This window comes from Rhipicephalus microplus, chromosome 1, assembly GCF_043290135.1.
Source record: "Rhipicephalus microplus isolate Deutch F79 chromosome 1, USDA_Rmic, whole genome shotgun sequence".
NCBI classification, from domain to species: Eukaryota; Metazoa; Arthropoda; class Arachnida; order Ixodida; family Ixodidae; genus Rhipicephalus; species Rhipicephalus microplus.
Window position 1 is genome coordinate 43,632,780 of NC_134700.1, and position 22,771 is coordinate 43,655,550.

Here is a 22,771-nt window from a genome sequence, read left to right on the forward strand (position 1 = left end):
GGGCGCTTATTTCCGGGGTCGTTAAGGAGGATGGTGCGCAGAGAAAGCACAGGCTTTGCAGTAGGACTGGGTCTTGAAGCAGCATTGGTGGTATTCCCTCGAAGGTCCGGTGACGAGCAGCACGCACGCAAACAGCATGATCATTGACTGCTTGCGTGGCTGTTGTATCATATGCGGGTAGTTGCAATTTTGGCTGGCCCGGTGCGTTGTACGCGGTTATCATCGTCTTAGTGGTAGGCTCAGTGGTTGGGCCCGAGAAGTCACCAGGTGGATTAGCTGGCTCGTCTGTCATCGGCGAATCCGGAGTCGGTGCAGTAAGACAGGACTCTACGATTGATCCGATGGTGTGTGGAGCCATAACTGGAATCAAATCTGCCACGGAAAGGGGTGCAAGTAGCACTGGGGGCAAAGTCAAGACCTCGGAGACGGAAACTGGAGACACCGAGGTGGCGGGCGTTACGGTCAACAGGCCGCGTGAAGCGGCAGAGCGATCTCCGACACCTGCATAGCCTGGGGTTGATGGCAGGGCGTTAGTCTCGACTGGCTGTGTTGCGGGAGGATCTCATAATGATTAGCTAGGCATCGCGGTGTCGCTTTTGGGAAGGCGATGTTTGGTGTCATAATACTGGAGCACAGCGTCGCGCAGATGATCATAAAGATGAGAGCTCCACACGAAGTATGTGAGGTGGCGTTTGAGGTCTCGCGGAAGATGGTAATTCAGTACCTCAAACATTATTTCTTGGAGCCAGATGCCGTTGAGCTCCAAGGCTGCCTTGATCTTGGAACCATGACTCGATGCAGGAGGACGAGAATGGAGGTGGAGGCGGGTCGAAGTGTAGCTGCAAGGCTTGAGCTGGCTGAAACATAGCCGCGAAGCTCAGAGGCAGCGGTGCTGTGCCAGTTGCTTGTTCCTACGTGCGTAGTCACCAAATGTTTGGGTACGAGAGACGAGACAGTGGCGATGTGCCCGTGCCGAGGCCACAGCTTTATTTGGAACGCGAGCGTAGGCTGAGTCGCAGCTGCAACATCTAGCCAGGCAAGGAGCTAGGCCGATCTCGAATTCCTCGTGGCTCGCGCATCCCGAGCCACGCGGCTCACTTCTTTTTTATCGTGGCAGCTGGCCAAGACAGCTCCAGTAAGTGACAAGGGATCTCCCCTTTCATGAAAGCATTTTTCGTTCGGTTCATTAAACTCAAAAGCATAGGTATATAAAAATTGATTAACTGACATGCAACTTATCTCCATATTCTTGCATTGACAAATTTATGTAAGGCTCAGTAACACTTGCGGCCACATGTCAGATGCTGAATTCAGCCAATCGTTGTGCTTACTTTTCAGTTCAGTTACTGTGAAGAATTGTCTGCCCAGAAGTCTATGTTGTTGTAAATAGCAGCTACCTGTGTACTGTTCAGCACCTACCTGCAAACAGCAGAAATGTGCAAAAGGCCTCTAATAAAAAAGGCCTCTGATATTCAAGGGCAATAACTTAATCACACGGCCAGTTTTTGGAGTGTAGCAGACTATTACAGCTGTAGGAGGAATTTATTGCACTGCTTGCATGTTGCCTTTACGTGCTGAGGTATTCTTATTGACTCTCGGGCATGAGATAGATGTTCCTTAGATGGTCACACCTCAGGTTCAGTGCTATTTATGCAGCTTGGCAAGTGCGGAACCAGGAGAAATTTATCCATGGCTCATAAAAGCCACTTTGAGAAACCGTACATTAGGGCCTTGCATGTTCCCATTTCATGAAAATTTGCTTAAGAATTCTATGCAACTTTTTTGTGTAATTCTGTTTGAAATTACTTGAAGAATATTTTATTCTATCACACACAAACTATAATATTTGAATTATCTTCGCATCTGAATTGTGGCTATTGAAACAGCTTTGGTAATTCTGTAAGCTGGAAAAACTCTTAGAGTGCTGTGGCTTTCTAGATTCATTTTAGAAAAAGTGCTGATTATGTGGAAAAACAAATTGTCTTCTCCTCCCATTCTCACAGTGCAGGACCTCAAGTGGATGGCGGCCGCCCATCGGCACAGCAGGCTCTGCTCAATGAGGTACACCTTTGAGGGGCGTGGGCACACCTCTGATTTTCTATCGGCTATTCCGCGCAGAAAGTTACAGACGGAAATGAAAAGGTGACAAGGGAGAAATGCAGAGTTATGACCCTCTATTTCAATCAGCAGATCATTTTGTGAGCTTATTGGCCACTCCTGGGGCAGTGAGTTGTCTTGAACATGGCCGTGCATTGGTCACACAAAAAAGAAATTGAAATCTGCTTGCTATGTTATGTGCTCATTTATACAAGGCGTTATTGTTTAGCCAAACGTTTTTTTTAAATAAAAATGCTATGTTTATTGGGCCTGTGTCATCTTTGCAAACGAACTGTGCACCAAAGCGGAAAGCTTGGCTGCACCTAAAGCTATACTTTAATGAGAAATAACAGACTCATAATTTAACTTTTAATTAATTTGAGGGCAGCTATTTATATTGAAGTATTGCAAGACATGACAATTGAAAGCATGTTCATTGTTTTTTCATCTGAAAAACACCCATAGTTCAAAATGATAGTTATCGAAATTGGGGGCCCAAATCCAGGCAGTACTGAAACTGAGCTCTCTGGGCATGCAGGAAATACATCTTCTGGGTTATGTCAGACCAGAAAGATCACTAGACCCACCTAAAGAAAAGGCACATTGTAGCAGAAGTTGGTCACAAAAAAAATGCCAAATTTTCACTCCATTAGACCACTTATTCTTGCGTTTAATGCGTGGCCTAAAATCCTGATGCACTGAGGGCACATGTGCACTGCACTGAAAGTGCAATCAAATCACCTCGAAATAGACCTGTGTTTGAGGTTCATGCTGTGTACACATTAGCCTTGCAATCAGTTCAATTACCCGTGTCCTCTTGGCCCCAGGTCTCGGAGGCCTTCCTGCGAGAATGTCGACGTGACAACCGTACATACCGAGAGCAGGCAGTCTGCTACCTGGCTCAGCTGCTGCAAGCCCAGCGGCTGGATCGGTTTGGGCCCCTGTTGGATGTTCTCGAGGGTCCACTGCTCAAGGTGTGCTTTCTTTTGGGGCTAAGAAATAAAACTTTAACAAAATTTATTTTAGGAAAGCCTGATGTTTCTAAACTAGATTGGCTTTTTCAAGGGTGAGAAGGCTTGAGATGTGCGGTGCTTATGTACAGTTACTTGCCGTGCATGCGACACTTGCCATGACTTGTCGCAAGCCCCAGCAATAGGGGGAGGGCAATATCCTTGTGGGGCGGTTCATGTTTGTTGCTATCTGCTGAATGGGCTAGGATTTGAGGACGAGCTGTCGGTGAGGGTTCTTTTCTTTAGAATCACCACGTTGTCAGAATATATGTGGTGGTCAAACTACTCACAATGTTCTGCTACTGTGCTCCATTCGATGTTCAATTGATGAAGTCATCCTTGTGCTGCTGCATTTTTTCGTGGATGCTCTCTGTTTCCCCAGTGTAAGAAGTGGGGCAGTCGGCACACGCAGTTGGGCACACGACACCCTGAGTTTTTTTTCACTAGTGCGCGATCTTTGCGCCCAGAAATGAAGCTGCCGATGGAGGGGGTTGGCTTGTGGGCAACATCGACCCATGTCTTTCGCAGTATAGGGGTATTACTTGGATGGCGCTGGCGATGTTCAGAATCGACCCAGAGTCATCGTTGCAGCGATGCGGGTGTCATGTTTTCCCAGTCTTTTCTCTTGTGGAGAGCTCTGCGAATAAACACTACTGTATAGCCATTGATGCAGTGATCACAGACTATTTTCTCTTTCCTACTTCCGTCTCTGTGGCGATGAGCAGATTCTTTTGACCCTGCTAACAAGGCATTGCGCCATGTGACAGTTGAGGTGGTTCGACCTGAAGTGGAAACAGCATCCTGTGTGTGGGTAGGTTTTCTGAAAACCAAGAAAATAAGGCTGTGTCGTTGCTGTGTTGTATGCCGCGTGCTTCCACCTTTCAAGCCATGTTTTATTTATTTATTTATTTATTTATTTATTTATTTATTTATTTATTTATAAAATACTGTGGACAAAACTCCAAGCAGGGTGAGCAAAAATACATACTAATACCAGAACACAAGGTTGCAAAGTGGCCTTTACAACATGATTTTGGTTGTAAAACGGAAAAAAGAAAAACTTGGTAATGATACAACCATAAAGAAGCAACAAAAGAACAGCATCCGCACAAATGGGCACTAAAGTGTCCCTTTCATTGAAGTGGTACTCTCAATTACTGTGACACCACTCAAGAAAGCAACAGTTCCCTCAGGTCAACACCTTTGGCATTTCATTCATGAACAATTGAATTGTTGCAGCTACAAGCCACGTTTTTGTCTGTCTCATTTTCTATGCTAATTACTGCCTTGCTTTCTTTCATACAGCTCTCATAGTCATCATTCATCTGTTTTACAGAATCACAGTGGTGAGCCTCAGGCTCTTCCCAGCAGAAATCCACTATTTGCATTCCTATGCCCACCCTAATTTCTATAGCTTTTGCCAAACTCAGACCTTTGCTCCCCACCTCAATCTAAAGCAATGCACTCAGACCAGTACAAGTATGCATTCAAGTCCTTCCATATGTCATGAAAGGACAGATCTAGGAGGTTTTGTCTCTGGTATGGATTCCCTGTGCGCCTCTCACTCAGGATGAACTGCTCCTCTTTATTCCTCCTCTCGGTTTCTTTCCTGTGCTCGCTCATCTCTCTGCCTCTCTTGCTCGCGATCGTAAAAGCTAATCACTTCTTTCCCCAATAAACCAAGCGATACATCCAACTCTAAAATTTTCATTAAGTTCATGCTCTTTTGCCAAACAGAAATCTGTGGGACACGAATAAAAATATAACTAAAGGGATCCTGGCAAGCTCACCACTTACTTTTGTAACGGATGTCCAGACAACAGTTGATGAAAGGAAGGAAAAAGGCAAGATCTTTATAAACACATTGATCTTAATTACACACGAAAGGAAAACACTCTATATCCCAAAATCAGCTGCAAATGCGATGAAGCAACACATGCAATAAAATATCTCAGCCCGTGTGTTAGAGAGCTTGAAAAATCACCAAGCCTATCCTTAAAAGGTGTGTACACAAGAATAGAATTGTTCACGACCATACACACCAAGGAAAAGAAGCTTTAACGACCCGGCATGTTTCTTCTTGTGAACATGACTTTGAGGGCTTTTTCCAATTCCTTGGGGACAGTATGCAGCCAGCCGAAGTGGGGAAGCTGCCGAGGACGACCAGGAGGCCTTTGACCTGGAGTTGCAGCTGCAGTTCCAGGAGGTGGCCTTCAATGCCTTGGGTCAGGCTTGGCCACAACAGGCGCCCGACACCCAGGGTGGGTTCTCGTGAAGGAGTTTCTGCTACATCAACCATAGCAGGCACTCTTGTACTATCTTTTGAGATCTTGGCAAGCAGAAGGCTGCTTCACATGTGCCCATGGGCCTTTCCTGAGCTAACTTCTCACCATACATTCTGGCACCGTACACTGTGTGAATAGGTCGTATCATGCTCACTTTTTTCTTTACCTTCCAAAGTACAAAAAGTGTGGAGTAGCAAGGTCTCTTAAAAGTTAATAATCGCAGCCTAGTTGAATAATGCACAGGCTGTTTTATCCATGCAGTGCGAACAGATGGCTGCGAATTCCTGATGGCCACATGTGCAAACAGTGCCATGAGTATATAGCGTTAGAACAGGAGCTTGGGTGAGAGGGTGACTATTCGTAGTAAAATTGCAAAATTGCAGTACGCTGCATTCAACTTCATGGACAAATTGAAGTTGACAAGCAAGCTCTGAACTACTTATTTTTGAGAAAGAAACAGCATATCAGTCATCTGCATCTGTCAAAAAGAGTCCAAGAAATTACAAAAACAGACAGCATGACTTCAAGCAGAACTTAAAAGTGCTAATTTTATGCCACTGACTTCAGCAGATGACTTACTAATAGGCTTGCTCACATGTGATTACCTTTGTCAAAATTCTCACTTATTTCATTTTAGTTTACTCCTGTTTGAAAATGGAACAGGCTTATAACAGAAGAGAGGATCATAATGACTTTGTCCAGGGTGCTGATCAATTGTCATTTATTTCTTATCAATAGCATTGACTGGTCCATAACCCCTGGAGGGTTTTATTTATTTATTTTTTTTGCCAAATGCAGCGCACTTTTCTTCCTGACTTGGTTTATGCGTTTTTTTTTTTTGTGCAGATTTAAATAATATTTTGGATGCGCTTGAAAAATGAAGACACAGTAAAAATTTAAGTAACAACAGTAAGAAGAAGATGGAAGCTTGAAATGAAGCAAATTCATAAACAGCAGTTTGAGCCAATGTTTCGACAACGGGACTCGTCTTCCCCAAGGCTAGAACAGAACAGCTCTGTTCTAGTCTTGAGGAAGACAAGTTCGCTTGTCGGAATGTCGGATCGAGCACAACTCCTGCCTACAAATTTTTTTATCCAAGACACAGTGAGGCATACACAAACCTAAAACAAAAATCTTCAAAAGGGCCTATTTCAAAAAAGAATATATTCAAAATTTAGTATAGTGACCGAGAGGAAAACATTTTATATGGATAAAAATGTGTTGCTTATTTGTCAATAATAAAACAAACAAGAAACCTATCTGGAAAATAAAAATTTTTTACAAGCTTCGAAAAAAGTGGTTGCTTGATTATTGCCACTTTTGTGCTAGCCAGAATCAGCATGCTACATAGGCTTCTTCAAAAATGTCTTCCGATTGTGATGCACTTTCAAACTGGTTAGCAATTACTTGTCTCAACAGCTGACGTCCAGTGAACCCATAAGCTGGCCAACCCACTCCGACTTACTCAGACTTAGATCGGGCTGTTAGTCTGAGTTTAAGTGTGTCCACGCAAGTAATGTTTTGGTGTGTTCGAGGGGGACAAGGATCAGCTGAGAAAAATTGTAATGAGTCTGAGCTTGAGTGATTATGGTTGTGTAAATATTGTTGCATCAGAGTCCAAGTGGGCTTCGCCATTAATGAAGCCTCGGTTTGTTCGATTTTCCACTTCTGGCTACCCGCGGGCTGCAAGAGCCAGCCAGAGCGCGCTAATTTTTCTCGGACTGCTCCGACCCCCCTTCGTTTTTCTCGGGTTGGACGGTTCTGGCTACCCGCGGGGAGCTCGAGGGTAGCCAGACGTTTTCAGGACAATTTAGTTGTGGAAGCTCTTCTAAAGGATTTTGGGCAGGTTCCGGGCTAGCAGACACCGAAAAGATACGATACGTGCCTACCGCCATCTTCTTAAGGACTTGACGAATAGCAATGTGGGTGCTTGGGGACTGCGCTTTTGCTTGTCATTACGCCTAGTGTAATCTTCTAAAGCCTGTTCTGTCGTGCGAGATGGATTGATTACGAGTGGTGGTAAGTGTTTGAAGCTACTGTTTATTGCTTTAGTTGCGTTTCCCGTGAAGCTTCCTTCCGTGAACAACGTGGTGACCTGTCGCCTGCTAGCTACATCTTGCACATGCCTGGAAAGTTATGTGCACGTTTGTATGCATGCACGCTTGGAGACAATTTTCATGTATTTTGTTCTTATTAGTCATTTGTAGTGCCGTGCCTGCTTTAGTGCACTTAGCAAAGACGACTGTAGTCGAACTAGCTCACTCTGTCGTATGTTTGCATGAATGAACCGCTTAAGAACATGAATACTCGGTCTTCAATGGTGGTAGAATGCCCTGATTGAATAAGAAAGATCACGACAGTTGTTTTCAAGTGTGTGATGCTCGCTGGTCGCGAACGGCGTACTTCAGCCAGCATACGCTAATACGGGTCGACGCGAGAAAAGAAATGGAGATGAATTCAGAAACGTATACAGGTAAACTTGCTTATAACGAAACTCAATATAACGAATTTCACGATATAACGAAGTTTTTCTATTCCCCGCCATTGCTCCATAAAAGCAAATGTATTTGCGGCCTCTATGTAACAAAGTATGAGCGGGAGACAACTGCATTTCAACATTTTGGTACAAGCATGCATCTTCCGTGGCTGCCCGTCGCCGACAAAGCGCGAAGCGGTGGTGGTGTGTTCCGCATATCAGGCGAAAGTGAGCGCTTGTTATAGCGCGCGCGTGGCATGAGGCGCGCAGGCAGGCCTACACAGTGCACACCATGACCCACGTTGCCGCCGTTCTCGCCACAACGGGTGCATGCGCGGGTGTCCTCCACCCCCCAACCCCCACTCCCCCACTTCAAACAAAAAAAAGGAAAAGAAAACTACTTTTACGCATTGGCAGTGCCACGCTTTTTGTTAGCGTCACATATGTGGGGCTGCGCTGCATATGGAGAGGGCTTTACCGCATAGTTTTCCGCAGTATCGGTGTCTGTGTCTGTGTCGTTCGCTCTTCGTTTTCAACGCCATGTGCATGTGCATAGTTTCACTGTGCGTACAGGCTGCCGACGACGTTCAGCCTTGCTTTTTTTTTATTGCCATAGTCTTGGCTGGTTTTTTGTCGTCGCCATTACGCCCGTAATTCACTGTATATGTATACGTATCTACAATAGCGCACTCAGGATTGCTGTCTGAGGGGAGGGGGGGGGTTGAAACGAAAATAAAGCTAAAGTACCACATAATAAATAATTATTTTAGGTTATATTATCATCAATTAGAATATTAAGAATAATAATAATTATTATTATCATCGTCATTATCAATATTGTATACAATGCAATGACGATGACAATGATGTCTTAGTGTTTTTACTGAGAGACCTTGAAAAACCTTGAGAAGGCCAACAAACCGTTTGATGAAGCAGTGCACGAAGAAAATAAACAAAAATCGATTAAAGCAAGGCGTAACATAATTCTCGACAGAGATGTCTGGCAAATACTTACTTTTTCTAGCTTTTCAGCTCCATTTAGTGATTCTGGTGCTGACGTGTCGGCCGGCTGGTGGTCAAACAATGCTGTTTAAAAAAAAATTGGCATTTATGTTAGAGAAAAGAAAGAAGGAACGCAAGAAAGGGACATGGTGACACCTGGCGCAGTGTGCCTTTCTTGTGCCCCAATTATTGTGTATTTTGTCTTTTTACCTGAGTAATCAGTAAATGCGATACAAACAAGCCCCATTGGGAACTTTAGCAGTTAAAGAACTGCAACTGAGCATTTTCTGGATAATGCGAACAAAATATTTTACCTTATATATTTAACTTCTTTTGAGCCTCGGGACTACAAGTATGAAAGTGCACCATAAATATGCTTAATTCGAACTTCCGGTTAATTTGAGCTCACGGTGATGTCCCGTCAAAGCTATGTGTACCCCAATGGGTGAAAACGCACAGTAATTCAAACACGCAAGCACTTGCGACGGTTAATTCGAACATACTGTGCTCCAAAAATGCTCAGCAACCCCTCCAATCCCACAGCGGCACCTCAGACACCTCAACGCTGTGCACGAAGGAAAGGAACAACTCTCTCAAATGCAGATCTGCGACGCGCCTGTGCCACGCTTCTTCATTTTCCACCCCTGCCACGTAAAGACCCTTCTCCTTCCAACGCCATGCACAAAGAGAGAAAAAAAAGTTGTCGCAGAGTGTGGCTCTCTCTCACGCGCCGGTGCCACGCTTTCCCCTTTCCCGTGTCTGCCACGTAACCCTTCTCCTTTCAAAGATGCATGCGAGGAAAGCCGAAAAAAAAAAGCTGTTGTGGAGTGTTGGTTCTCTCTCAAATGCCAATCTGCTTTTCTCCGCGTCGAGTTGCTCCTCCTTTCTCGTCACGTGCTGGCCACGCTGCAGCTTAGGCGCAGAGGGTAGTAGCGGAGATGCAGTCGTTGTTGTCGCCGTCTTTAGAGAGTGTCGGCGCTGGACAATTCCGCGCACAACTTCTCTTGCTAGGAGAATGCTGAAGCCGAAGTAGACATGCTTTGCAAGCTGCGTGCGAAATTGATTGACTCTCTGCAAGGCAAACGTGTGCAGACGCGCATCACCGATTGCTTCAATTAATGACGGATGTCCTGCGATTTGTGAATAAATGTAAGTCTTCTGAAACTTCCCCCTCAAGTGTTAGCTCAATGCAAATGCGCCACTACATGGGGAACCCTCCATTTACTCAGCTTTCATTAATTCAAACTTTTTTTTATTTCAAACGAATTTTCGGGCCCCTTTGAGTTCGAATTATTGAGATTCGACTGTATAAGCTTTGCGGTATTGATTATAAGGAATATTTACAGCTCAACGCAGCGCGCGTGTAGTAAAATTCTCAGCTTACGGATCAACTGCATTGTAACTATGCTTACCAATTCGCAGTGTCATTTGCGTGCTCAAGTTTCCTAAGCATCCTAAGTGATGACTAATCGATGAACGCATCTGATGGTGACATGTGCCGAGTAATGATTGATATGTGGGGTTTAACGTCCCAAAACCATCATTTGATTATGAGAGACGCAATATGTGCCGAGTAATCGCTTCCTTTTTGGCTGTAATCGAGGATTCCGGTTCTGTTGCTGCATGTCTTGCATCTCAATGCGGAATCTTTTTCTGGAGGTTGGTGAGGATCATGTTTAGCTGGTACTTCAGCGATGCCTGTGGTTTGTTCGGAAGCACACTACCGATGCACCTTCGCGCAGTAGACACAGAGCTTAAGTTGTAGCAAGCGAACTGAACGTATGCATGCATGGGTGGCTTTCGGCGGAAGTACCGCGTGCAAGAAAGAAGGGGTAAAAGAAGAGAGCGTGACACATGGCTTTTGAAAAAAAAAAAAGCAAGAAAAGGTGAACTCCACCAATATACCTTTCGCAAGTTCCCAAAGCCATTTTTCCTCAGTACCACGGCGTCTTACTGCTTCCTTCTTCGCAACTGTAGATTTTGCATGGCAGTCGGGCTTGCTTGGGATCCCTGCATGTGTGCAGTGCGGGGTAGCTGGCGGCTATGCTGAAGGCGCACATGCTATAAGGCTTGCTCAGAAAGGCAGGAACCACAGCATACATGCGGGGTAGCTGGCGACTATGCTGAAGGCGCACACGCTATAAGGCTTGCTCAGAAATGCAGGAACCACAGAGTACGTACGTGCTTAAACTAATATCACCATGTGCTTCTGCTGCAGAGTCTCTGCAGTTTGCAGTCGCTTTGACGAACGCCGCGCACAAGGCCGCCCTTCTTCTCGCTACTCCAGTGCTCATTGTACATCCGCTGTCCAGGAGAAAATGCACAACCACCCTTCTTGAGACACCATTTGCCTGCACAAGTCCCGAAGAAAACAGAAAACACGTGTTTCAAAGCTCCTTCTGATCTTTAAAAGTGGGCATTTTCCCGATGTTTTGAAATGCATACGGAGGAGAGGCACGAACCACCTGTCCCCATCCTCGGCTGCGGGCAACGCTTTCGAAGTGTGAAAGTCAGCGAGACTTCTTTGCTCTTTTTTTTTCAGTAGCTGAGTACGTGAGCAGTTATTCGAACATGTGGTTTCACTTTGAAGACGCGTGCGCAGCATCGTTTCCGGTTTGGAATTGGCCATAGCTCGGCCTTTCTCTCTCCTGTTTTGGAGTTCGAGTGTGTGTAGCCGCAGCGAAAGTGGACGGGCCACTCGTGTTCTTACTATCACCCGACTCAGCTTTCCACGAATGGCACGTCACCCAAGTTCGCTTCAAATGGGCGATGGTTTCACTGGCACCTCGGACAACGGAGAGTGATATGTTTATGTCGTGGTGTTGATAAGGGGAATACTGTTGCTGCATTTCTAAAATTGCATCGTTGTTTACTTGGTTTAAATAAACAATCTTGGGTAACCGTTTTCGGCAAGATTGATAAATATATCATGTTTTTTTTTCTCTTTTTTAGTCCTGTTCTGCACTCGATTGCGGCTCTTCGCATTACCGTCTTTACAACTGATGTATCGCAGATTTCTAGGTGGTCTGAAGTGAAGTGAGGATATCGGTTAGGGTAGGTGTGTTTGCAGTTTTATTTTCAGGTTGAGAGAACATCCAAAAGCGACAATGAGCCTCTGTTTCAAGAGGAACTCAATACTTGTTCAATAAATTTAGATGTGAGATTTAATTGAACTTAAGATTTCATGAAACGACAGTCCTTCATATGGATCTGGTCCTTTAGAAGATATGGCTACGGTTGGAATGGAGTAAAAGCATGTTGCTTGGCATGTTTCATTGTTTTCTTTGTTGCGGCAACATGCAGACACGGGCTCAGAGTTCCTGAGAAAGTTCGTATATTTAACAAACTTAATGCATTGTGATGAGGCAAGAAAAAAAAAGAGTTGCACAATGTATCTGGAAAGGCAAGGGTGCCTGAAATACTTTTTTATTCCTTTTTTTTGTTTCAGAGGATCGATAGTTACTTGATATCATCCAGCCAATTTGAATTATACACCGTTTGCACATCAACAGTGATGCTAATTGGAAAGACTTTAAATACAAAGACCATTGTAGCAGCAATACACGTTTTCCTTTGTTCTTACTTCGTGTTTTGAGGAGCTCGTTTATCATGCAAAAAGAATGTTTTTCGGCTAGTAGTGTGCTTATTGTTGACTATTAAAGGAAAACAAGCTACATGACAGACGCAATTCTTGTTCACTATAATGTAAAGTATTTGGGAAATAGTAACGAAACCGCCACCGGCATCGAAACTGGAAATGGGCACCCCGTGTTTTACTTCTATTGCGAGTAAGGCTATTGAATGAACTTACCTGTGATTTCTATAGTATTAGCTTCGTGACCTTTCTATTTGAAGAAAGTTGCACATTTAAAGCAACTTGAGCGTAATGTTATTACTTTGCAGCTTCGTCACATCACACCTTTAGGGCATTTAAATGAAGCCGTGTGAGGCCGATAGTTTAGTGGTATCTAGGCACTTGAAATCTTAATCACTAATTGCATTAGGAGCGTCCAAGAGAACCAGGTATTTGCATATATGAAAGTCAGTGCAGTAGATTTACCAGTGTGAACCGGATAATGTTATAAACGGTGAGCAACCCTGTGAACTTTTGTCCTGGCAATACATGTATGAAAGGGAAAGAAGACAGCCATTTGTTTGTAGCACAAAGCCGCAAGGAAATTCATGTGGATTTCTCAGAAAGCAGCCATCTTAGTTGCCAAAAAATTGGTTTTGGTATGTGGTTCGAACCAGGACCAACACCTATCTGGGGCAGTCACTCTGCCAATTGAGCTAACCAGAAAGCTAGCATTTGACAGTGCGAGGGTGTACTTGCCGACAACTCGAAGCAGATGGACACAAGTATTACAAATGTATGTTGCAAATGTTGCTCATTTGCAACATACATGTAAGTAGCATTGCATACACAGCTGGTTGAGCTGCTAGATGTAATATATTTTGAAAAGACATGCACTGTGCATCCAAGCCAAGTCACGCAGGGGATTGTCATTGTACACAGCCCCTCTTTCACCAAGAATAAAATGAAAACGGTCAAACTGATGACTCGTGAAAGCCCCCTTTTTTTTTTACAAAGCTGCTTCACTGGAAGAAAATGCAGCTCGAACCACAGAGCATGCGGTTTCTACTCTTTCAGTATAGGAGTAGAATAGGATATAATTAATGGAATAAATCAGGCAGTTTCGCCCTCAAGCCACTTCTTGGATTGAAACGACAACAACATAGAAATAAGCTGCAATTATGGTAGGGGGGAGGGGGTCTATCTCTGGGGGGTTACAACTTCCTACCCCTCCCCGAGTCAGTGCTCCAATGCGTATATATATATATATATATATATATATATATATATATATATATATATATATATATATATATATATATATATATATATATTGCCACGTTTCATTTCACAAGTTTTTGTTATCGTTCCGAAACACCCCACGATTCTCGGCGCAAACCGCGCCTGCAGGTTTCTAGAAGGTTCCGGACTGTAGTAGATCATTTCGATAAGATCACGCCCACTGTGCGAACGGTACAGATTGTTCTGGAACCTACGCCACCGCCAGCGATAACGCTGGAACATTCGACGGCAAGGGTATAAATGCCGACGCGCTTCGCCGCTTGTCAGTTGTTGATCGAAGGCCGACGCTGCGTTCGCCGCTATCAGTCCGAGACTGCTATCTGTGCAAGACTGCTGCTGTAATTAGACTTTCCCTTTACCGGGCACAGGTTCGCCCAAATAAACATTTAAATCCCAACACGAAGTTTCCTGTCTTTGGCCACGTCACGACCCCGTGACATCTGGTGGAGGTGCTGCTTCGTTCATGTACCGGACGCCCCCGTCAAGCCGTGAACCCAGCCCCCGTCGCGGAGAAGACACCGACGCCAACCAAGAACAGCAAACGAGCCGCCGACAGCAAGGTCTCCCACCGGAGTACGGCCTTCTACAAGACAAGGCGCGGAAGACCAAGACCATGACCTCGACTGCAGCGACAATGACAACCGGAGCGCCCCAGCCCGCGATCGTAATTCATCAACCCAGGGAACCACCAACGTTCCATGGCTCATCGTTTGCAGACCCGGAAACCTGGCTGGAAACATACGACCGTGTGGCCGCCCTCAACCACTGGGACAACGAAGAAAAGCTCCGTCGTGTGTACTTCTACCTGGAAGACACCGCAAGGACCTGGCTAGAGAATCAGGAGTCCACGCTCCGAACGTGGGATGTCTTCTGCGGCGCATTTCTGCAAACGTTCGCAAGCGTCGCTCGCAAAGAGAGGGCCGCTGCTCTACTCGAGACCCGGGTTCAGCTACCAAATGAAAAGGTTAGAATTTTCACAGAGGAGATGACCCGCCTATTCCGTCACGCTGACCCAGACATGCCTGAGGAAAAGAAAGTTCGTTTCCTCATGCGAGGGGTCAAACAGGAGCTCTTCGCGGGACTAATGAGGAATCCACCGAACACCGTCCAAGAATTCGTATCCGAGGCGACCACCATCGAAAAAACGCTGGACATGCGCACCAGACAGTATAATCGTCGCCTGACTTCAGAATGCGCTGCTGCTCAAGCCAGTGACTCCGACGACCTGCGTGAAACGATCCGAGCGATCGTGCGGGAAGAGCTGCGCAAACTGTTGCCTTCGGCGCAGCCTCAAGTGGATTCGATCGCCGACATTGTGCGAGAAGAAGTCCGGCAATCGCTTCGAATTCCCGAAACACCGCCGCCCGAGCCAGAAACTATGAGCTACGCCGCTGCAGTGCGCCACAACGCTCCTCCCCGTCCACGCCAAAACGCCGCCCCGTCACACTTCCGTCGCCAGACGCCCCCGCCGCCACCACCCCAACCGACGTCCTACCGTTCCCCAGCGGGCCAGCGCAGTGCACCGAGGAAAACGGACGTTTGGCGTGCACCTGACAACCGCCCGCTCTGCTACCACTGCGGCGAGGCCGGGCACACATACCGCCGTTGCCAGTACCGACAGATGGGACTGCGTGGCTTCGCCGTCAATGCACCGCGTCCGCAGCCAGGAGATCGGCCACGTGACATCGCCGACTACCTGGCAGGAACTCAATGGACACCACGAAGTCCTTCCCGTTCGCCGTCGCCCAGCCGCCGCATGTCACCGCACCCCCGGCAGTACTCTTGCCCAACGCGGGGCCGGTCTCCTAGCCCGTATCCGGGAAACTAAGGGCAGCAACCGATGGAGGTGCGGTTGCTGTGCGACGAACTACCGAAGATCCTTCAACGACGACGCCGACGCGACGGAGCTTTTTGAACACAACACCAACCAGGCAAAGCCCTGAAGGCAAAAGCTCACTTACCGAAGGTGGCCGGACGACGCAACATGGAAGCAGCGGAACAAGCCGACGTAGCCGTGACCCGACGCCACGCCCTAACTGTAATGCGAGACGGCGAACTAGCGACCTCGACGTTCTTATCGACGGCCACAGTGTGACTGCTCTCGTCGATACTGGAGCCGACTATTCTGTCATCAGTGGGTTGTTCGCCGCGAAGTTAAAGAAAGTTAGGACAGCTTGGAAAGGCCCTGAAATCAGCACAGCCGGAGGTCATCTCGTAACGCCTGCAGGAATCTGCACAGCGAGAGTGACCATTAACGGCCGTATTTATCCTACAGACTTCGTAGTCCTACAGCGTTGCTCGAGAGATGTCATCCTTGGCATGGACTTCTTATGCCTCCATGGTGCTGTCATCAACCTAAAAACAAAGTCGATAACGTTATCCACAGAAGAAGCACTACCGCCGCGCACGCCGTCAGGACACCATGCCTTGAATGTGCTGGACTCAAGCGTCATTATTTCAGTCGGCGCTCCTAAATCACCTGACTTGGAAGGCGTCGTTGAAGGCAGTCAGCATCTGTTGGTCACCCGAAATATTTGCGTCGCAAGAGGAATTGCAGAGCTGCGGGGAGGCAAAGCAACGGTTATGCTCACGAATTTCAGCAATGAGTACAAACATGTTAACAAAGGAACAACGGTCGCATACATCGAAGAAATTGTCGAAGCCACCAGTGCTTTCGCCCTCACCGATTCTGCGGAACCTGCTCAGAGGAACCAAGCCCCTCCCATAGCTTTCGACGTCAATCCCAGACTTCCGAACGATAAGTAAGAACAGCTCAAGGCCCTGCTCCTGCAATACGAAGATTGCTTTTCGTCGTCATCGAAAATTCGGCAGACCCCAATCACGAAACATCGAATCATCACCGAAGAAAATGCCAGACCACTCCGTCAGAGTCCGTACAGGGTTTCGACGCGAGAACGTGAGGCAATGAAGAGACAAGTTGATGAAATGCTGCGAGATGACATTATCCAGCCGTCCAAGAGTCCGTGGGCATCCCCCGTGGTGTTAGTGAAGAAAAAGGATGGGACCTTACGTTTCTGCGTCGATTATCGCCGCCTGAACAAAATCACAAGAAAGGACGTGTATCCTCTCCCACGAATAGACGACGCACTTGATCGGCTCCATAACGCCAAGTACTTCTCGTCAATGGACCTCAAGACTGGCTATTGGCTAATTGAAGTCGACGAAAGAGACCGAGGGAAGACGGCGTTTATAACACCGGACGGCCTCTTCGAGTTTAAGGTGATGCCCTTCGGCCTTTGCTCAGCGCCTGCAACTTTTCAACGCGTTATGGATACAGTACTGGCAGGATTGAAGTGGCAGACTTGCCTTGTGTACTTGGACGACGTCGTCGTGTTTTCCTCGAGTTTCGACGATCGACGAGCATCTTCGGCGCCTTGAAGCTGTACTTCAAGCCATCAAGACGTCCGGACTCACACTGAAGCCAGAAAAGTGCAGAATTGCGTATGAGGAGCTCTTGTTTCTGGGGCACGTTATCAGCAAGTCTGGAGTTCGTCCCGATCCACGGAAAACAGCTGCCATCGCCGACTTCCCGCCACCCACTGACAAGAAGGCCGTGCGCCGATTTCTGGGCCTGTGCGCCTATTATAGGCGGTTCGTGAAAAACTTCGCCCGCATCGCCGATCCTCTCACTAACCTTACCAAGGCCGACTCGGAGTTCAAGTGGGAAACGCCACAGGAACACGCTTTCCAGGAGCTTAAACATCGCCTCCAGACGCCTCCGTTACTTGCCCATTTCGACGAATTCGCCGAGACAGAAATACATACTGACGCAAGCAGCGTAGGTCTTGGCGCCGTTCTTGTGCAGAGGGCTGACGGAATTAAAAGGGTTATTAGTTACGCCAGCCGATCGCTATCCAAAGCAGAAGCAAATTATTCCACAACAGAAAAGGAGTGCCTCGCCATCATCTGGGCTACATCGAAATTTCGCCCCTACCTCTACGGCAGGCCCTTCAAAGTTGTGAGCGACCACCACGCCTTGTGTTGGCTAGCCACCCTGAAGGACCCTTCAGGTCGCCTCGCACGATGGAGCCTGAGACTTCAAGAATATGACATTACTGTCATTTACAAGTCCGGCAAAAAACATCCGACGCTGACTGTTTCTCTCATGCGCCTGTCGACCAACCGCTACCCGACGACTCGGATGATGACTACTTCTTGGGAACGATAACTACCGACGACTTCGCTGAACGACAGCGGGCCGACCCGGAACTTAAAGCCCTAATAGAATACCTCGAAGGCAGGACCACCGAAGTCCCGAAGGTATTCAAGCGCGCACTTGCGTCGTTCTTTCTACGAAACGGTCTTCTACAAAAGAAAAACTTTTCACCGCTTCGAGCTAAGTACCTCCTTGTGGTGCCTTCAGCTCTGCGACCAGAACTCCTGCAGGCCCTGCACGACGATCCGACGGCAGGGCACCTCGGTGTTTCCCGCACGCTCGCGAGGATACAAGAAAGGTACTACTGGCCACGTCTTACCACCGACGTCACTCGTTATGTGAGGACATGCCGGGACTGTCAGCGACGCAAGACACCGCCGACAAGGCCAGCGGGACTTCTGCAGCCAATTGATCCACCTTGCCGACCTTTCCAGCAGATTGGTATGGACCTACTGGGGCCGTTCCCAACGTGGGCTTTCGGAAACAAGTGGATCGTGGTAGCTACCGACTACCTCACCTGCTACGCCGAGACAAAAGCCCTGCCAAAAGGCAGTGCATCCGAGGTAGCTAAGTTCTTCGTCGAAAATATCGTCCTACGTCACGGTGCTCCGGAGGTCCTTATCACCGACGGAGGAACGGCATTCACTACCGACTTAACTCAAGCGATCTTGGCATACAGCCAAACAAACCACCGCCGGACGACAGCGTACCACCCACAGACCAACGGCCTCACCGAGCGGCTTAACAAGACGATCACCGACATGCTGTCAATGTACGTCGATGTCGAACACAAGACGTGGGACGCCATTGTTCCGTATGTGACCTTCGCATACAACACGGCGGTGCAGGAGACTACGCAGTTATCTCCATACAAATTGGTCTACGGAAGGAGCCCGGCAACGTTGCTCGATGCCATGTTACCCAACGTCACCGACGAAGAAAACCTCGATGTGAGCGAGTACCTTCAACGCGCCGAAGAAGCCCGACAACTCGCGCGTCTCCGTATCAAAAATCAACAGACGACCGACAGCCACCATTACAACCTTCGACGACGCTTCGTGGAATACCAGCCCGGTGAACGTGTTTGGGTGTGGACGCCGATACGCCGACGTGGACTAAGTGAAAAGCTTCTGCGACGGTACTTCGGACCGTACAAGGTGGTTCGACGTCTCGGCCCACTTGATTACGAGGTTGTCCCCGACGGCATCACGAACTCTCAACGACGCCGATCGCGACCTGAAGTCGTCCATGTCGGGCGCCTCAAGCCGTTTCATGCACGTTAACAAACTGAAACAGTGTTTTTTGTATTATTGTTGTATTGTAATTTATTCATTGTACTTTTTTGCATTATTATTGTACCTTCATCTTTAGTTAAAGCATCGGGACGATGCCTTTTTTCAGAGGGGGGCAATGCCACGTTCCATTTCACAAGTTTTTGTTATCGTTCCGAAACACCACACGATTCTCGACGCAAACCGCGCCTGCAGGTTTCTAGAAGGTTCCGGACTGTAGTAGATCATTTCGATAAGATCACGCCCACTGTGCGAACGGTACAGATTGTTCTGGAACCTACGCCACCGCCAGCGATAACGCTGGAACATTCGACGGCAAGGGTATAAATGCCGACGCGCTTCGCCGCTTGTCAGTTGTTGATCGAAGGCCGACGCTGCGTTCGCCGCTATCAGTCCGAGACTGCTATCTGTGCAAGACTGCTGCTGTAATTAGACTTTCCCTTTACCGGGCACAGGTTCGCCCAAATAAACATTTAAATCCCAACACGAAGTTTCCTGTCTTTGGCCACGTCACGACCCCGTGACAATATATATATATGGTGGAGGTGCTCAACAATCGGCTACTACCATTCTTCCACCCATCCGCCGAGCAATTGAGCAGGAAATAGCGGAGGTCATGCCTGCGTACCAACCACAACATCTTCCGGCCCCTGCGCCCCCAAGTTACGCCCAAGTGGTCGCCAGGCCGCCGCCTCCAGTCGTTCAACCGCCCGCCCCACTGACTTATGCCGAAGCTGTCGCACGACCTCCATCCTTTGCAGCGGGTATGCCGGCTACGTATGTTGACGTGACCTCTCAGACTCAGCTCCAGCACCCCCTGCAGCCTTTCCAGCCACCGTTCCGTCCATCGGCTCTTGCGTCATGGACAAGACCTACCCCAGCGAACCGATGGCACACACCCGACAACCGGCACATCTGCTTTGCCTGCGGTTACGCCGGTCACGTAGCCCGTTATTCCCATCGCTTACAGCCGGCTCCAATTTCTTCGCCTGTTGCTGGCCACCTCAGCCGTCCCTATCACGACGAACCACCGTCTATGCCACCGCCGTCTCGCCCAGGTCCATCTCCTCGAAGGTCGCCGTCTCCACGACGTCATTCCCTGTCCCTCGTGAGGCCAAGTTCGGCTACTCATGAGCGGGAAAACTAGTCGTCGCAGTCCCCGAGGCAAGGACTGCGAAGCTATTGCAATGTGAAAGCCCTCAGAGCCGCCCATCTAATGTAATAGACGTGCTTGTGGGCGGTGTTCATGCATCTGCTCTTATTGACACTGGAGCTGCAGTATCCGTTATGGACAAAAACTTTTGTCGCTTGCTTCGAAAAGTGACGACGCCGATTTCTGGGTTGTCCCTTCGTACTGCCAGTTCGCATCGTATCCATCCTTCAGCAGAGTGCACAGCTCGCGTTGTCGTTCAGGACGTTCTGTATGTCGGCCAATTCATCATCATTCCTGCATGCTCTCATGACGTCATTCTGGGGTGGGATTTTCTCTTCCGCAACGACGCCGTCATCCATTTATTTTTATTTATTTATTAAAATACCCTCAGGGCCCGTAGGGCATTACAGAAAATTCATCATCATTCCTGCATGCTCTCATGACGTCATTCTGGGGTGGGATTTTCTCTTCCGCAACGACGCCGTCATCCATTTATTTTTATTTATTTATTAGAATACCCTCAGGGCCCGTAGGGCATTACAGAGGGGGTGGGTACAACATATATAACACACAAGAAAAAAAGACAAAATAAAGAAACAAGTGTCAGATGCGCAAATCAGGAAGGCAACATAATTCAACTAAAAATGTATAAGAATTCAAGCACATACAAGACAAAGATAGATAATGGAAACTGCATATAGTTACAAGCATTGCTGAGAAATTGCAGTCTTGAATAACAAAGGGTCTGTTATTGTTACAACGGAAGAGGGAAGGTGGTTCTAATCGGCGGCTGTTTTCGTTAAGAAGGCTGCTGAAAAGAATTTGGTGCGGCAAAACGGAATGGCAACCTTATGCTGATGATCAATGCGCGATGAGTGGTATGACGGTTGTGAAATGAGGTCTCGCTTCATTGATGGATTGTGAAAAAATATCTTATGAAAAAAATGCAGTCGCGCCAGTTTCCTCCGGACAGTTAAATTGGGTAGGTCAAGGTTAGATTTCATTTCTGATATGCTAGCCGTACGGGAATAATTAGAACAAATGAACCGAACTGAGCGGTTCTGAACAGATTCTAACGCGTTAATTAAATTTTGCTGCACGGGATCCCATATAGCGGACGCGTACTCAAGCTTTGGGCGAATTAGTGATCAGTATAATAGAATTTTGAGGGACAGCGGAGCGCGAGAAAAGTTGCGACGTAAGTATCCTAGCGTTCGGTTAGCGTTATTACAGATGTAGGTAACATGCGTGTGCCAAGATAGATTGTTGGTAATGTAAACGCCATTGTGCCGCTGCCGAAATTGAACTCTCACCCTTCTCGCATTTGACGTCGGAAGACAGTCCCTCGAAACTGAGCAAGATTCTCGTGAAAGACGATACCATAGTGCCTCCAAGCTCGGCAATGAGTGTATCTGTCTACTGCGCTGGACTCTCCGACACAATTGCACTCGTTTGGCCATCCGAGCGTTTTTGCCGAAGGAAAGGGTTGCTAGTACCTTTCGCGATTGTGCAAATCACCCAGAGCAACGCCGCTATTTTTGTGACCAACCCATCCCCGTACACTGTTACCTTGGTTTGAGGGGAATGTCTCAGCAGAGTGGAACCAGTGGATGACGAACAATTCCTGGACGTACCTGATGACTCGCATTGTCCCAATTCACGAACCGTCAGTGCTGTTTCCACTTATGATTCATCATCTCCTGATGTATTTGGCCCCTACATTGATGACAATCTTACGTCGGTACAGCGCTCCCAGCTTCTGGACCTGCTGCGAGAATATCATTCTTCTTTCGATGTCGGGCGAAGTTTTCTAGGTCGCGCGTCCGCTGTTACACATCGTATCGACACTGGTGCCCATCCACCATTACGGCAACGTCCCTTCCGCGTGTCGCCTGCTGAACGTCAGTAAATTAACGAGCAGGTTGATGATATGCTCAGACGCGACGTTATTCGGCCCTCGGACAGTCCATGGGCATCTCCTGTTGTTCTTGTTGCGAAGAAAGACGGTTCTGTGCGTTTCTGTGTGGACTACAGACGGCTAAATAAGATCACTCGCAAGGATGTTTACCCACTGCCGCGCATCGATGACGCAATTGACAGCCTTCACGGAGCCGAATTTTTTTCTTCTCTCGATCTGCGCTCGGGGTACTGGCAAGTACCCATGGCTGATGACGCTCGACCGAAGACTGCGTTCATCACACTCGACGGCTTGTACGAATTCAACGTCATGCCGTTTGGTCTATGTAATGCACCTGCGACCTTTGAGCGCATGATGGACACCGTTCTGCGCAACTTGAAATGGCACACGTGCCTGTGTTACCTCGATGACGTTGTTGTGTTTGCCCCAGATTTCTCCATGCATCTCCAACGTCTGAAAGAAGTTTCCGCACGTGTGAGCGATGC

At 47.6% G+C, this 22,771-nt stretch overlaps 1 protein-coding gene across 8 annotated transcripts in view; it reads left to right on the forward strand.

Moving 5' to 3' along the window:
- Positions 1-22,771, forward strand: part of LOC119178803 (proteasome adapter and scaffold protein ECM29) — an 881,180-nt gene that overhangs the window by 793,290 nt on the left and 65,119 nt on the right. For 7 of the 8 annotated variants that reach the window (XM_075895092.1, XM_075895224.1, XM_075895130.1 and 4 more), the window contains 3 exons: positions 2,004-2,061; positions 2,925-3,071; positions 5,233-5,368. In XM_075895092.1, coding sequence (XP_075751207.1) covers positions 2,004-2,061; positions 2,925-3,071; positions 5,233-5,368 — 341 coding nt within the window. Of the gene's footprint in view, positions 1-2,003; positions 2,062-2,924; positions 3,072-5,232; positions 5,369-22,771 lie in introns of those variants that run through there. The other variant, XR_012895350.1, reaches the window with a different exon arrangement.